Raw genomic sequence first — 16,399 nt, forward strand, 5'->3', positions numbered from 1 at the left:
TAGTGATTATGCTATGGGTTGCTAACTTCAAAGTCACCAGTTTGAAACTACCCGTCAGTCTGCAGGAGAAAGATGAGGCTTTCTACTCTCATGAGGATTTACAATTTCAGAAACTCACAGGGGTAGTTCTACCTTGTCCTATAGGGTACCTCACTACTTGATGGTAGTAAGTTTGTTCTTTTGAGCCAGATGGACAAAGGAGAAAAGAGAAAAGATACAAATAACCAAAACAAAAGCTGAAAGAGAGCATATTACGATCGACCCAACAGACTAAAAGAGACCTACAATCCGATGCTATGAAAAACTGTAGTACAACAAAGTGGACAACTTAAGTAGATAAATCTTTAGTACACAATTTATCCCAAACTGATTCAAGAGGAAGTAGAAAGTCTCAGATTCATGACAAGTGAAGAGATCCAATCAGTGATTAAATGGGTCCCCACTGCAAGGATTCCACCAAATATTTAAAGAAGAATCGAAACTAATGCTGTTTCAACATTTCCATAAGATAGAGAAGGAAGGAATGCTCTGTAATGCATTCGATGAAGCTAACATGACCCTAACAGCTAGATCAGCAAAGACACCGCAAGAAAACCACATGCCGTAAGAGAGGACAAAATAATCATTTATAAATGATCAAGGGTTCATGAGGGAGCGGGGAAAGAGGAGCTGATGCCAGGGGCTTACATGGAGAGCAAATGTTTTGAGTATGATGAGGGTAACAAATGTACAAATGTGCTTTATACAATTGATGTATGTATGTATTGTGATGAGTTATACGAGCCCCCAATAAATGATTTAAAAAAGAAAAAAAAAAAAAGAATTCCTGCTTGAGTATTAGTCTTGGAGTAATTCTAGCTATAACCCACTATAGTTATATGTCATTTCTGATGATAAATGAAGAATGGGTAAAGGGATCTTTATATGATCTTATGATTAAGTCTTAGTCTTAGTGGGCCTGTGTCCTTGGATTGTGACTTTCTTGGTATTTCTAAACATTTCACTTCCTCCCCACTTAAATGAGACAAGGAAACTAGAGTTGGCTGGGGTGGGTAATTGCTGTTCTGCCTATGTGAGATAAGTTTTTACTAAGGTCTTTTTCACTGAATAGTAGGCCTTTGTTATGTAGTATACATATTTCACAACGATTTCCTTTACCCATCTTTGACAAAGACTTTTGATGATTTTTCTAGGTTCATAACTGTGAGAACTTGGTGAGATTCTTGAGTAAAGAACTTATGAAAGTAAAAAACAACAGCCAACTTATGAAAGTGTGGTGGCTTCCCTAAGGCGGTATTAGGTTAATCCACACCACACTCAGCCTCTAGAAATTTGTCAAAATTATTATTCAAATGTTTCCATAAGTTTTGGGGTTCAGTAGTTGCTGCTTCAAGTAAACTGATCTCAGCTATGATTATCTGTATTTTCTTGAGTCGCTAAAATTTAGGGTGGTGACTTATCCTGTGACCTCAAGCAATCAAACAGACGTGAAGGAACATAGGCAAAGTGGAGACCCAAAGCCCATCTGTAAGGCAATTGGACAGCCGCTCACAGAAGGGCCATATGGAAGGGATGATATATCCAGTGTGCAGTAGAAAACTGATATAACACTAAACTATCGTCTAGTTCTTTGTGAATTTCCTCCTCCCACTATTATGGCCTTAGTTTTATTTCACTAATCTTAGCTAGACCTGTGTATGCATATTGGTACAATTAAGATCTTTTGATGCATGAAATTCAAGATAGATAAACCCCACAGAAGCAGTAAGGGGAGTAATAACTCGCTGAGGATACAGGAATAGAGGGGGGGCAAAGAGGCGAAGGGGTAACTGATAGCAATGATGACTATATAACCCCACTCGAGGGGAGCAAACATCAGAATTATAGGTGAATGTATACATGGGATGGTCTAAGTTATGGCAAAAAATATATATATATATAATATATTAAGGGTTCAGGGGGGTGGTAGGGATGGGAGGGAGGGGATAAAGGAGCGCTGATATCAATGAGTTCAGGAAGAAGGGAAATGTATTGAAAATGATGATGGGAGCAATTGTCCAATTATGCTTGATCTAATGGAACTATGAATTTTAATACTATCTGTAAAAGCTTCTAATAAAATGTCTAAAAAGAAACAAAACAACATCACTGCCATCAAGTCGATGCCAACTCATAGCAACCCTATAGGATAGAGTAGAACTCCCCCTGTGAGTTTTCAAGACTGTAACTGTTTTTTTCTTTTCCTTTCTATATAACAAACCTCTTTATTAAAAAAAAATTTTAGTATTTTATTGGGGGCTTTTACAGATATCAGCTCCTCTTTATTCTCCCCCCACCACCCTTGTGAACCCTTAATAAATTATACATATATATATTTCATATCTTACACCATCTGATGTATCCCTTCCCCCACAGTTCTGTTATTCATCTTCCTCGAGGGGGGTTATACGTCCTGTAACTCTTTATGGGAGTAAACAGCCCTGTCTTTTTTCCTACAGAGCAACTACTGATTTTGAACTTCTGACTTTGCAGTTAGCAGCCCAACATATAACCACTATCCCACCAGGGCTCCTAATTCTATGAGAGTTTCAAGAAAAACATTATTTTTCAGGTTTATTTATTATAGAAAGTGTGTTTCTGACTTTATTTCACTACTTATAAATGAACTAAAAGAATAATAAAATTTTATCACTCAGTTCTGCCAAATTATTTTTAGTTCTAAATTCCCAAAGGGCTTGGGCTGTGTTTTATAAATTTTATATTTCTAGAATGTAGATGCTGATACATAGTACCTTTAAAATGTTTATTAAATAAATGATTGGATTTTCTGTACTTGGTTTATTATTTTTAATATATTATTCAATAATATAAATTAAGAATCTTTTGACCATAGATATTTCTGACTTGCTCCAACCAATTTTATAATAGCTATTTTTAAAATCCATAAAAATTACACAAATTTCCCTTAGATGAAAAATATCATCCTGAAAAATCAAGAAAAAGTTTATGTTCTGTGGCTCCCAATGATGTAATATATTTCATAAAAAAGGTTCTTGAGATTTTTAGCCAATACATTTTGCATGAAACTACACATCTCAAGCATGTATATCTAGCATCAGCTAACTGAGTAGTCATCTAAATGTGACCTATTGCCTATGTTTGTAAGTGAAGTTTCATTTTATTTTTTTAAATATAACCATATTTATTCATTAACATATTATCTCTTGGCTGCTTTTTTTGCTACAATAGAAGAGCTGAGTGATTACAAAGAGATCATATGGCCTTCAAGGCCTAAAATATATTGATTAGCCCTTTATAAAATAGTTCACTTGCTCCCACATTAGGCCATTGTTATATAATACCAATAATTGTAGGGATATGATTGTTTTTAGACTTTTATTTATTTAGACTTCTTTCCAACTAATGCCAGGCAAAATTTTTGCTTACTTGTGTCTTATAATTCTAACTTTTAAAGATGAGCTATCTTACTAAATTTACTATAGTATAATGTCTATCATTTTAAAACATTTACTTTATTAAATTTTTTTTTCCAGATATATCTTATGGTAGCATTTCTCAAAGGAATCTCAGATGCAGTCACTAGTATTGAGTCAATTCTTACTCATAAATACCCTATAGACTTTTACTTCTGGGTTTCCAAAGTTGGAAATCGTTATGGAAGTAGAAAGCCTCATCTTCCTCTTGAGCAGCTGGCAGGTTCTAACTGCTAACCTTGCTATTAGTAGCCCAGTACTTAAGCAACTATGCCACCCGGGGCCCTACAGGCATACTATTGGGGTACATGAATTTTCTTCAATAATTTCTGATAATAATATTTTAATTTTTACAATAGACTTAATGAACATTCTGAATCACTTAAATAAGTGATTTAATGCAAAACTACAACCACATATCTTCAATAGGTGAAGGTAAATTTGTATTTATGGTATTATGACCAAATCATACTATTTTAATGATTATAGATCAAGAAATTAATAACAGATGCACTAGGAATATAAAATATGTATTCTTGCCGAATGATTATGAAATAATGTGATAGTGTACTATGGAACAAAGGGTTTAAAGTAGGTGAAACCATTGAGAGAAAAGTACAAAGTAGATGCACATCAAAGTCTTAAGAACCTTTGTCATCAGAATCATATTCATATTGTGAAGTTATTTCTGTACATTTCACCTGGCACATAATATTATTTAGTTTTTATATTTGTATTTAAATTTTAATTTTTGTCCTAATTGTATATAAAATTCATAACTGGGGAATTTGTATGTAAGTTAACATTTATAGTTTTAAAAGGAAGTCAGAAGGAAGAATTAGTAAAAAGTTTTCAAAGATCTACACATTTATTCAGCTTTAGAAACCTAAGTATTGTGTTTTGATTTTTAATGACCCAATTCCAAACCAACTTCTTGATTATATGAAGAAGGAGCCATTAGGATTGGAAGAAGGTTTATTAACAACCTACAAGATACAAATGGCATAGCCTTGCTTGCTGAAAGTGAGCAGGACTTGAAGCACTTGCTGATGAAGATCAAGGATTACAACCTTCAGTATGGGTTACAACTCAATGTAAAGAAAACCAAAATCCTCACAACTGGACCAAAAGGTAGCATAATGATAAATGGAGAAGAGATTGAATTTGTCAAGGATTTCATCTTAACTAGGTCCATAACCAATGCTCATGGAAGCAGCAGTCAAGAGATCAAACAACGCATTGCATTAGGCAAATATTTTACACAAGTTCTCTTGAATGTGTTGAAGAGCAAGAAGGTTAACTCTTAGGACTAAATTGCACCTGACCTGAGTCATGGTATTTTCCATTGTCTCATTATGCATGTGAAAGTTGGATATTGAATAAGGAAGACCGAAGAATATGGTGCTGGCAAATAATTTTGAAAGTACTATGGACTGCCAAATGAACCAATAAATCTGTCTTGGAAGTACAGCCAGAATGTTCCTTAGAGGCAAGGATGGTGAGACGTCCTACAACTCACATACTTTGGACAAATTTTCAGCAGAGACCAGTCCCTGGAGAAAGACATCAATCTTGCTAAAGCAATGGGGCAGTGAACACAGGAAGGTCTTCCACAAGATAGATTGATACAGTGGCTGCATCGATAGTCTCAAACATAAGAATTGTGAGGCTGGCAGAGTATCAGGCAGTATTTCGTTCTGTTGTCCATAGGGAAGCTATGAGTTAAAACCAAATCCATGGCACCAAAGAACAACAATGAGGTTGAGTTGATTGATTGTATTATTTATTTTGTCTCTACCTTTGTTGAGTTTCTTTGTAGTTGTTCAATCCATCATTAAAATTGCTGTATTTAAGACTCCTGCTATTAATGTAGAACTATTTTTCTTTTCAGTTTTGAGTTGTTGTATATGTTTTAGGACTTTGTCATTGGATGCAGACATATGTCTTCTTGGTGAACTGACCCTTTAATTATTATATAATGTCCTTATTTCCACCTATATTGGATTTTGATTTAAAGCCTTATTATGACTATTCCCTGCTTTCTTTTCTTTCTGTTTGTTGATAAATATTTTTACATCCTTTTGTGTCTATGATGTGTCTTTTGTAGGCAACATATGGTCTTTAAAAGAAAATGAAACTATTCTGCCACTTTATGCCTCAACGTGATAATCAATAGGTATAAATTCACTGCTGCCATATAGTTAGGCTTGTGTGTGTGTTTGGTTTCGCTGTCCCGTTTCATTTTCTAAGCTGACTCCTTTTCATATACTTCACTGCTGTAATTTATGTGTTTATTGAGATTTTATCATTTTTATTTGTGAGTAGATTTATTAATCTTCTTTGTGGTTATCTGAAACTTATCTTTCTCTTCTGATGTTTAAAACAGTCATTTAAAAAATGTTTTATTATCACCTGACTTCTCCGTATGGAAGTTCTAAAGGATACCATTTATTCACTTTTATTTTGACGTTCTCATCATTTGTAGCTCAACATCTCTTAGTCCCTGTTTCAGATTTGAAACTTTATTTTACTTCTGAGGATTTCTTCTGTTCACTTTTCAGAGTTTCAAGGTGATTATCTGAATTTATTTTACTTGGTTTCTGGGTCTTTGTTGTAGTGGGTTGGGGGAGGAGAGGTTGTATGGTGTGTCTGACTAAGGTGCCATCTTGGCCCTGGGTATCCTTCATTGTCTTTTAAAGCATGATTAGGTCAAATTAGAGTAACATTGCTGGGGATATCAGAATCTGGTCAATTTTTAGATTTAATAAGTAGGAGTCTTGGTTGTTCTGGATAGGTTCTTAGAGCTGGTCAGGGAGCTGGAACTTTGTTGAGATGAAGGAAGAAGAGAATAGTGAATTACTGACCATTTTAAAATAATTTTCATGGCATAGAATTAATATATCATCAATTTTAATACTTCACTCATATTAAGATGAGTTGTTCACCCATCACCACAATCAATTTCAGAACATTTTCTTCTCATACCCATTTTTGTTACCCCTCAACTTTCCCCCTGACCTCCCCTGTTATGTCACTAGGTAATTTATTAATCTAGTTATTGTCTCTAGACAGTACTTATCCTGTATTTTATATACAGATACTCATACAAAACACAAACAATAAAAAATAATAATAAACCAACAATGACAAAACTAAGAGAAAGACAGCAATTGAAGAGAAAGCTACAAATATTTAAAACTGAAACAACTTTAAAATGTGTCAAAAGGGGGACCAAAAATCAAGGTGTTACATTTTAACTCAACTACTCCTAACATAATTGACCCTATAGTGCTGTCTGTCTGATAGCAAAGCTGTTCACATCCCTTGACTATGGTAAGAGAGGATTCGCCAGAGGTTTAATCACTGCTATGCATAACCTTCTGCAAACCAATTTAAGCTCTGATGCCATTTCTTCCTTCAGATTTGGATTTTATTATTTATTATCCTTGGATCACACAAGCTGGTGTGCTTTTTCCCTGTAAACTTAGTTAATGCTTTATTTATATGGCTGCTTATTTGAAGGCAAGCCTTTAAGACCCCAGAAGCTATTGTTTCTGATAATGTCTTCACCATACTTTGCTGTAGCACCCATATCTTTAGTGATCTCTTCATGAGGGTGAGCATGGATCAGAGCCTTGTCTTAATAAGCAATTGTTCTTAGATTGGGGCTAGAATTAAATGTCAGTCTCAGATCCATTCATATATCTATAGTATGTATATGTTTCTGGTTCCCTTTAGAGACTTCATTATCATTTTATGAGAAAGAATAGTACAAATCATCCCCTTGGTGCATAAGGTGATTCTACTGATAGTGTAATTAATCTAGCCAATGGTCTAGAATTTAAAACACTGTTGAGAAAAGGAAATTATATATATGTATATGTGAGTTTCAGACTGAAATGCATGAAATTTTTACTTGTACAAATTAAACACATTAGTGACTGGACACTATTTACACAAACAATGGATGATAGGGAAAAACTTTCAATAACACTCATTCATAGAGGCAGAGCCATGCCTACTAGACTACTTACTACATGTCCTAAGAAATCAAAGGGTCACTTACCTTTAAATTTGGGGAGTAAGAGGGCTACTTGGATGCCAAACATCCAAATGAAAATTAAAATAATCTATCATCTCATACAGACATAGCTACATCCTTTTGGAACTCTGAAATCTATACTTCATATGTTTCATAATGTGGATATTATTGAAAAATATTATTAATATTAGATATATATATAAAGTTTTGCTTGAGATAATTTAAAAATAGGCATGATAGTAGGGAACTGTAAAAACTCAAGCCAAATTCAGAAGATGATATGGAATAAGGGAAGTAATTGCTGATGTTAGATGAATCTTGGTTGAGCTTAAAGCAGAAGATGCCAGAAAGATGTATTATATGAAGATAAGTGTGGCACCAGGATTTTAGGAAGACGTATTATAAACTACAATATGCAGATGGTACAACCTCACTTGCTGAAAATGAAGATAATTTGAAATACTTATGTTTCAAATTATGTTTAATAAGAATGACAACTATAGGCTTGGGTATGCATTATACTTCAACAGAAAGAAAACAAAATCCTTAGAATTGAACCATTAAGAATCACTGTGATAAATGAATAAAATATTGAAAGTGTCAAGCCACAGTATTTTAATCATCTCATATATATGTGAAAATTGGACAGTAAAAGTAAAACCAGAGAAGGATCCATGCCTTTGAATTATGGTGTTGGCAGAGAACATGAAATATATCATCGACTACCTAAAAAACAGATGAATCCACCTTGGAAGAAGTACAACTACAATGTTCCTTGAAGTCAGGCTAGTGATGTGTAATCAGGAAGGACTAAATTCTGGAGAAGGACATCAAGCTTGATAAATCAGCACATCAGTGCAAACAAGGAAAATCTTGGATAAGATGGTTTAACATAGTGACCACAACAATGGGCTCACATAGAGCAATGATTGTGAGGATGTCATAGAAAGGGAAGAGTTTTCATTATGTTGACCATAGAGTCAGTGTGAGACCCAGTCAATGGCACTGAGCAACAACAATGAGTTTTATTTAAAGTTAGCATTACCTAAATAATGCCAATGTAGCCAAATGCAAATATGGTAATTTTGCAACCAAATAGGACTGAGTTTGAATCCCAGGTTTGCCACTTATTAGCTGTCCTGAACAAACAAAAAAAGCTGCAGCCTTAGTTTTGTTTTTGTCAAACATATATGTGTCATGCAAGATTGTTTTCAAAAATAGAAATAATTTAAATGAAATTAGCATCATAGTGCCTGACACTTATTGTGACTGTTTTTAGTGATTTAATATTTGATTTACACCATCAGAAATATGATTGCAGTAGTGTTTACACCTTGAATTGCTAACTGCAAGGTTAGAAGTTTGAAATCACCAGCTGCTCCGTGGAAGAAAGACAGGACTTTCTACTCCATAGAGTTAGTATTGGAAGCTCACAGAGACAGTTCAACTCTATCCGATTGTGTGGCTATGACTAAGCATTGACTCACTGGCAATGAGTTTGGTTCAGTTTTTGGATTATGATAAACTGCTGCTTGAGTATGTAGTACATTTTAATATTTATATAATTAACACTGCATAATACGTATAAAAAGATAATATCAAACATAAAATTTTGATATTTTAATTGTAATTTTCTTTCTTTCAGAATTACTTACTGTCATCTACCTTTCCAGAGTAAATGGCTCTATGTTGGAACAGAAAGAGGAAATACACATATTGTAAATATTGAATCTTTCATTCTTTCTGGATATGTTATCATGTGGAACAAAGCAATTGAACTGTAAGTTTGAACTTCGATATTAATTTATGTGGCTTAAATATTTCATATAACTATGTAACATTTTTATTAAATTACAGTCATAAAACATTCTTAGATAATATATGATTAATTTTAGTGGAAAAGTTAGCTAAAATAGTTGAAAATAATAGGCTTTAAAAATGGATATTTTAGTATTAGTAAATGTTAATAAGACTTTCCAAAGACTGTAAATAATTAAAACCTATGTAAAGAAAATTTGATGGTGAAATAATAAATCTCACTCCTCAAGCTATACATGGAAATTATCTCATTACTTTATAGTTAACCTTAGTAGATGAAGGTTGGGGATTGGCAAATGGATTGTGACTACAATTAGTTTTATGTAAAAATAACCAAGATCAAAACAGGGAGGGTAAAGGGAGAATGGGTAGGAAAGAGGGAACCGATTACATGGAACTGTGTGTGACCTCCTCCCTGGGGGACAGACAACCGAAAAGTGGATGAAGGGAGAAGTCGGACAGGGCAAGATATGACAAAATACCCATTTATAAACTATCAAGGGCTCATGTGGGAGGGGGGAGTGGGGAGGGAGGGGAAAAATGAGGACCTAATGTCGGGGGTTTAAATGGAGAGAAAATGTTTTGAGAAATGATGTACAAATACGCTTTACACAATTGATGTGTGTATAGATTGGGATAACAGTTGTATGAACCCCTAATAAAATGTTTAAATAAATAAAACAAACAAACAAACAAAAAAAAAACCACCTCCAGCACTTAAAAAAAAAACAAACAAAAAAAACCAAGATCAAGACAGAATTGTCTCAATGACAATGAGTTTGGTTTGGTTTATTCCTCCACAACACTAAACAACTGAAGCTGAATACAACTTTCCATAATAAGGTGTAACATATAAAGGCACAGTACCTTTCCAGCCTATTTTACTCATTTGTATCTTTGTCAGGTTCTGAAACTTACGACTCCATATAATGTATGAAAATAGAGCATAGTCTAGAGCAGAATAGCAAGGCATAATACTACTTAAGATATGTGAAGAGTGTGAAAAAGAAATCTACAAAAGAAACTAGCAATCAAGCATTGTGATGAATAAAAGAAAATAGTGATAGTAGAATTGTTGAGCATTGTTTTGGTAGATATTAGATGAACTTAAGTTTATTGATAATTCTGTCTAAAGTAATCTTTGTGGAATTGACAAGCTATAGAGTTCATAAGAACTTTATACATTTGATAAGGAGTGCTTTGTAGTTTGGGGAAGTTTAATGTTAGAACAAAAGTTGGTAGAAATATACCAAAATGTTAATAATCATTATCTCTGTGTACTGAAATTATGTGAAGATTTTTTTCTCTTTTTAACTTTTGTGTCTTCTGTGTATTTTCTTTTAAACAGCAAATAGTATTTTTTCTATAGCCTCATAAAGGCATTATAAATAATTGCAGTTCAATTATAGATTATGTTCTATAGTTGAGCATTTTATAAAGAATACAAACAGAGAAGTTTTGCATTTGATCTAATAAGTGTTTACCAAATTAAACTTCAGCAATTTCCTTAATATGGTCAGTAGGCAAAGGTTCTGTGAACCAAAAATTTTAGGAAATATTGAAGTGGATATTATCTATTTTCATATAAGAAGTTTTGTAGCAAAAACAAAATAAAAAGCCCTACTTTAATTCAAAGCTTTCCAAACTTATTTGGACCTTCATTGTGTAAAATATCATGTATTTCTAATAATTTATCATGGAGTTTACTTTGGTTAATGCTTGTCCAACCAAACTCAAGAGACTGATAAGAGGGTTGTGGGCTATTGTTGCTTCCTAAAGGATAACTGAAGGACACTGTTTCCTATCATAGGCAAATTATTTATATGTCTATGAGTTAATTCTGACTCATAGTGACCCTAGAGAACAGAAAAGCGCTGTCCCTGTGTGTCTCTAAGGCTGTAAATCTTTACAGAAGCCAAAACTTCATGTTTTGTCTGTGGAGTTGCTGGTGAGTTTGAACCTCTGACTCTGATTAGCAACCCAATAAGTAACCCACTATGCCACCATTAAGCACTACATTTATATATAAATTATAAATTACATATAAATGTTGGGGAAATTGTAAAAAGTTTTGTTAATGTTTTATGAAGCCCTTTCTAGTTTCTTTTCTCCTTGCATATATTCTAAAATATAATTATATTGATTATATATATGTAAACTAAAAGAAATATGACAAATATGAAATTAGAATTTAAAGGAAGATTGATAGAGTACACATTATCTTAGCAATATGCTGTTAGAATCATAATTCTCTGTTATTAACTCTTATAGCTCACCAAACAAATATGACATAATAAGATAAATAGGTTTCTGGCTGTCAGTTAGTAAGAAACTGACTATCATTAGAGATTTTTTTTTTATAAATTAAAAGGGCCACAACACCTTTCTTTGTGGGAAAATCAGAAGTGATTTTATGGCCAGGAAATTTAAATTTGGAGTGACTTTGCAATTTGGATAAAACAAGTATACAGACTAAGCACTGTGGCTATAGAATTCCCTGTGTGTACAAATAAAATTTAAATTCACATGTACATATGTCGATATATTTATATATGAGGATGGGGAAATAGATCTATATGCAAATATTTATAGGTTTACTATTAAGGTAGCAGATGGACATTGGGCCACCTCTCAAGTACTCCCTCAATGCAAGAATACTTTGTTCTATTAAACTGGCACTCCATTATGCTCACCTTCCCGACACGATTGCTGAAGACAAAGCGAGGGCATAAGCAAATGTGGTGAAGAAAGCTGATGGTGCCCAGCTATCAAAAGACATAGTATCTGGAGTCTTAAAGGCTTGAAGGTAAACAAGCAGACATCTAGCTCAGAAGCAACAAAGCCCACATGGAAGAAGCACATCAGCCTGTGTGATCATGAGGTGTCAAAGGGATCAGGAATCAGACATCAAAGAACAAAAAGTCATATCATTGTGTGCTCACCTCCAAGATCGCGGAAGACAAATGCGTGCATAAGCAAATGTGGTGAAGAAAGATGATGGTGCCTGGCTATCAAAAGATATAGCATCTGGGGTCTTAAAGGCTTGAAGGTAAACAAACAGCCATCGAACTAAGAAGCAACAAAGCCCACATGGAAGAAGCACACCAGCCTGTGTGATCACAAGGTGTCAAAGGGATCAGGTATCAGGCATCAAAGAACAAAAAAATCAAATCATTGTGAATGAGGGAAGTGCAGATTGGGGGCCCAAGACCCATATGTAGGCAACTGGGCATCCCCTTACAGAAGGGTTATGGGGAGGAGACAATCCAGTCAGGGTGCAGTGTAGCAATGAGACATACAACTTTCCTCTAGTTCCTAAATGCATCCTCCCCCCGCCCCACTATCGTGATTCCAATTCTACCTTATAAATCTGGCTAGAGCAGAGGATGTACACTGGTACAGATGGGAACTGGAAACACAGGGAAACCAGGACAGATGAACCCTTCAGGACCAGTGATGTTAAGTGGCGATACCGGGAGAGTGGAGAGAGGGTAGAGTGGAAAGGGGAAACCGCTTACAAGGATCTACATATAACTTCCTCAATGGGGGACGGACAACAGAAAATTGGGTGAAGGGAGACATCGGACAGTGTAAGATATGACAAAATAATAATAATTTATACATTATCAAGGGTTCCTGAGGGAGAAGGGAGCAGGGATGAAGTGGAAAAAATGAGGAGCTGATACCAAGGGCTCAAGTAGAAAGCAAATGTTTTGAGAATGATGATGGCAAGAAATGTACAAATGTGCTTGACCCAATGGATGGATGTATGGATTGTGATGAATTATATGAACCCCCAATAAAATGATTAAAAATAAATAAATAAAAGTTAATTTTCAAATTTTCTTAGGCTCAGATCTGGCCATAATTTCAGATAATGAAGGATCCATTATTATATGAGTCTATGTTTTTAAATCTAATTCTTTAAAAGCCACTCCTTATATATCAGTAAAGAAAGCAACCAAAAAAAAAAAGAAAGCAATAAAAAATTTTAATTAATATGGATTAAAACCCTGGTTATTAAGAGCTAATTTCAATACAGGGTCCCTGAGAGGTGCAATTTTCTCTCAACTACAACCCCCACAATCCAAACCCATTGCCCTCGAGTAAGTGTACACTCATATCAACCTATTGTGTACTGTCCTGTATTGTTTCCAAAGCTGTGACTTCTATGGAAGCACACTGCTAGATCTGTCTCCCACGGAACAGCTTGTGAATTCAATCCATTGGCCTAACATTTAAATACTGTGCTACCAGAACTTTGGTGGTTCAAATCCACCAGTGATACCATAGACGAAAGGTCTGGTGATCTGCTTCTGTAAATATTACAGTCAAGAAAATCCTATGGAATAGTTCTACTATGATTCACCCTGGGTCATCAGGAGTTGGAATTGCCTTCATGACAATGAGAATTTAAGTATCTAGCTGTAAGGTGTTTAAATGTTTATCTTTTTAATTATTGTTTTGAATTGATTTAACAGATCCACGAAGACTCATCCAGGTCCAGTTGTACATTTAAGTGATAGCCCAAGAGATGAAGGGAAAGTGAGTATCATACTATCATTATCCTTGTATTTTTCTTTATTCCTGAATAAACATATTTCTTTCAATATTTCATACCTAACAACTAGCGTATTAATCACTGTCATCTGACATGTTGAACAAATGAGTGAGCAAATGAAAAAAATGCATGAACTACACATATACACTCTAATGATGGTCCCAAATTAAGACTTTAATTTCACTTAGAGCGAAAGTTGATATTTAATTCTAGAATTTTGAGGAGACATGTAATTCATGAAACATTATTTTCAAATATTCTATGCTTCAATATAACAATTTTGTTAACTAGCATCATTTATTATATCTCTTAAGCTATAATTTTTACTGACTATGCTAGAAAGTACATGAATATATTACTTAGTATAGGTTTGTCCTTTTGTTTAGTTTTAAAGGATAGCCTGATTTAGCCAAATAAATATTGAAATTCATCAGAAAAAGAAAATACTTAGGATTAGGCAAGACATTTCTCAAAAATAAATACAGGGATATGAAAGTAGTAGTAGTTATTGTGAAGTACCAGTTCCATATTATAGTGGCCCTCTGTACATCAGAATGAAATTTTGACCAGTACCACTTTATCCTTAAAGTTATTATCATGTTTGAGTCCATTGTTATGCCAATAAATCTTGTTGAAGATCTTCTTTTTCATTGGCTCTCTACTTTCCAGGATCTGATCCCACTTAATTACTTGTCCTAAGTACATAAAACAAAGTCTTGCTATCTTCACTCTAAGGCAGCGGTTTTCAACCTGTGGGTCAAGACCCCTTTAGGGGTCAAATGACCCTTTCACAGAGGTCACCCAATTCTAATGGTAGCAAAATTACAGTTATGAAGTAGCAGTGAAAATAATTTTATGGTTGGGGGTCACCACAACATGAGGAACTGCATTAAAGGGTCGTGGCATTAAGAAGGTTGAGAACCACTGCTCTAAGGAATATTCTGGCTGTATTTCTAAGGCAGCTTGGTTCTTTCTTCTGGCAGCCTATGATGTAGTCAATGTTCTTCTCCAAAACCAAAATTCAAAGGCATCAATTCTTCTTCAGTTTTCCATATTTTACATGCAGGTGAAAACTCAAAACACTAAACTTACAGCTACCATGTTGATTCCAACTCATAACAGCCTTATAAAATATGGTAGAACTTCCCCAGTAAGTTTCTGAGACGGTAAATTTTACAGACATAGAAAGCTTGTCTTTCTCCCCAGGAGCAACTTGTCCTTTTGAACTACTGACCTTGCAGTTAGCAGCCCAACTCATAACCACTATACCACTGGGGCTCCTTACATGCATATGAGAGGATAGAAATTCCATCGGTTGGTCATATGTAGCTCTGGTAGCACCTTAGGTTAAACATTGGGTTGCTAACTGCAACCCAACAAGGTGGGTGATTCAAACCCACCATTCACTCCCTGGAAGAAAGATCAGGCTGGCTCTTCCTATGTCTTAGAAAACCTAAGAAGCAGTTTTGCTGTTCTATAGGGTCATTTTAAATTAGATAGACTTAATGGCAGTGGGTTTATTTTACTTCTGTTTTGGGTCAGGTATACCTTAGTCCTGAAAGTAATATCGTTGCTTTTTGGCATTATAAGAAGTTCTTTACAGCAGATTTGCCCAATGTCATCCATTGCTCATTTCTTTTATTTTTAAAAAATTTATTTATTATTATTTTATTAAAAGATCATTTTATTGGGGGCTCTTACAACTCTTAACATTGCTCATTTCTTGACTGTTGCTTCCATGGCATTGATTGTGGATCCAAATAAAATTAAATCCTTGACAGCTCCCACATTTTCTTCATTTATTGTGATGTTGCTTTTATTGGTCCAGTTGTGAGGATTTTTGTTACTTTAATGTTTATGTGTAACCCATACTGAAGGTTCAAGCCTTTTATCTTCATCAAAAGTGCTTCAAGTAAAATAATGATATGCTAGATATATTGGGAGTTTTTTATTTTTAAAGCAGATATTTTAGGACATGTTAAACTATTATGTAAATTATGTTAGACACTTGGGTCTCATTTGGTAAAACTATAGTGAGACCTATACCTCATCCCATTAAGATGTATAGTCTCAGACACTGTGGAGCAGTTCTCCTCTGTCCTATAAGATTGGGATGACTAAAAACATCAACTTAATGGCAATGGATTTGGGTTTAGTTTCTGTACTTTATCAAACATGAAGTTCTCTTCTATCAATGATATTTTCTAATGGCATGCCCAAAATAAGCAAGACAAAGCCTTGGCATTATAACTTTTCTAAAGAGCATCCTGGCTATAACTCTTCTAAGAGGAATTTGTTTGTTCTGGCAGTCCATGGTTTAGTCAATATTCTTCACCAACACCCTAACTCAAATATGTCAATTCCCTCTGATCTTTCCTTTTCATTTTCCAGTTTACACTTTGGTTTACACCTTAGTAACCAAAGTGTCAACTTTGCTTTTTTTAACATTTTAATGAAGTCTTTTGCAGTAGGTTTGCCAGTGTA

At 34.4% G+C, this 16,399-nt stretch overlaps 1 protein-coding gene across 3 annotated transcripts in view; it reads left to right on the forward strand.

The window, feature by feature from the left end:
• STXBP5L (syntaxin binding protein 5L) overlaps nucleotides 1-16,399 on the forward strand; it is a 372,896-nt gene that overhangs the window by 120,202 nt on the left and 236,295 nt on the right. For all 3 annotated transcript variants that reach the window (XM_045294276.1, XM_004709789.4, XM_004709790.3), the window contains exons 5-6: nucleotides 9,182-9,316; nucleotides 13,836-13,899. In XM_045294276.1, coding sequence (XP_045150211.1) covers nucleotides 9,182-9,316; nucleotides 13,836-13,899 — 199 coding nt within the window. The remainder of the gene's footprint in view (nucleotides 1-9,181; nucleotides 9,317-13,835; nucleotides 13,900-16,399) is intronic.

Source organism: Echinops telfairi, unplaced genomic scaffold, assembly GCF_000313985.2.
Source record: "Echinops telfairi isolate 266 unplaced genomic scaffold, ASM31398v2 ScPeMD7_3509;HRSCAF=4178, whole genome shotgun sequence".
In the NCBI taxonomy this organism is placed as follows: Eukaryota; Metazoa; Chordata; class Mammalia; order Afrosoricida; family Tenrecidae; genus Echinops; species Echinops telfairi.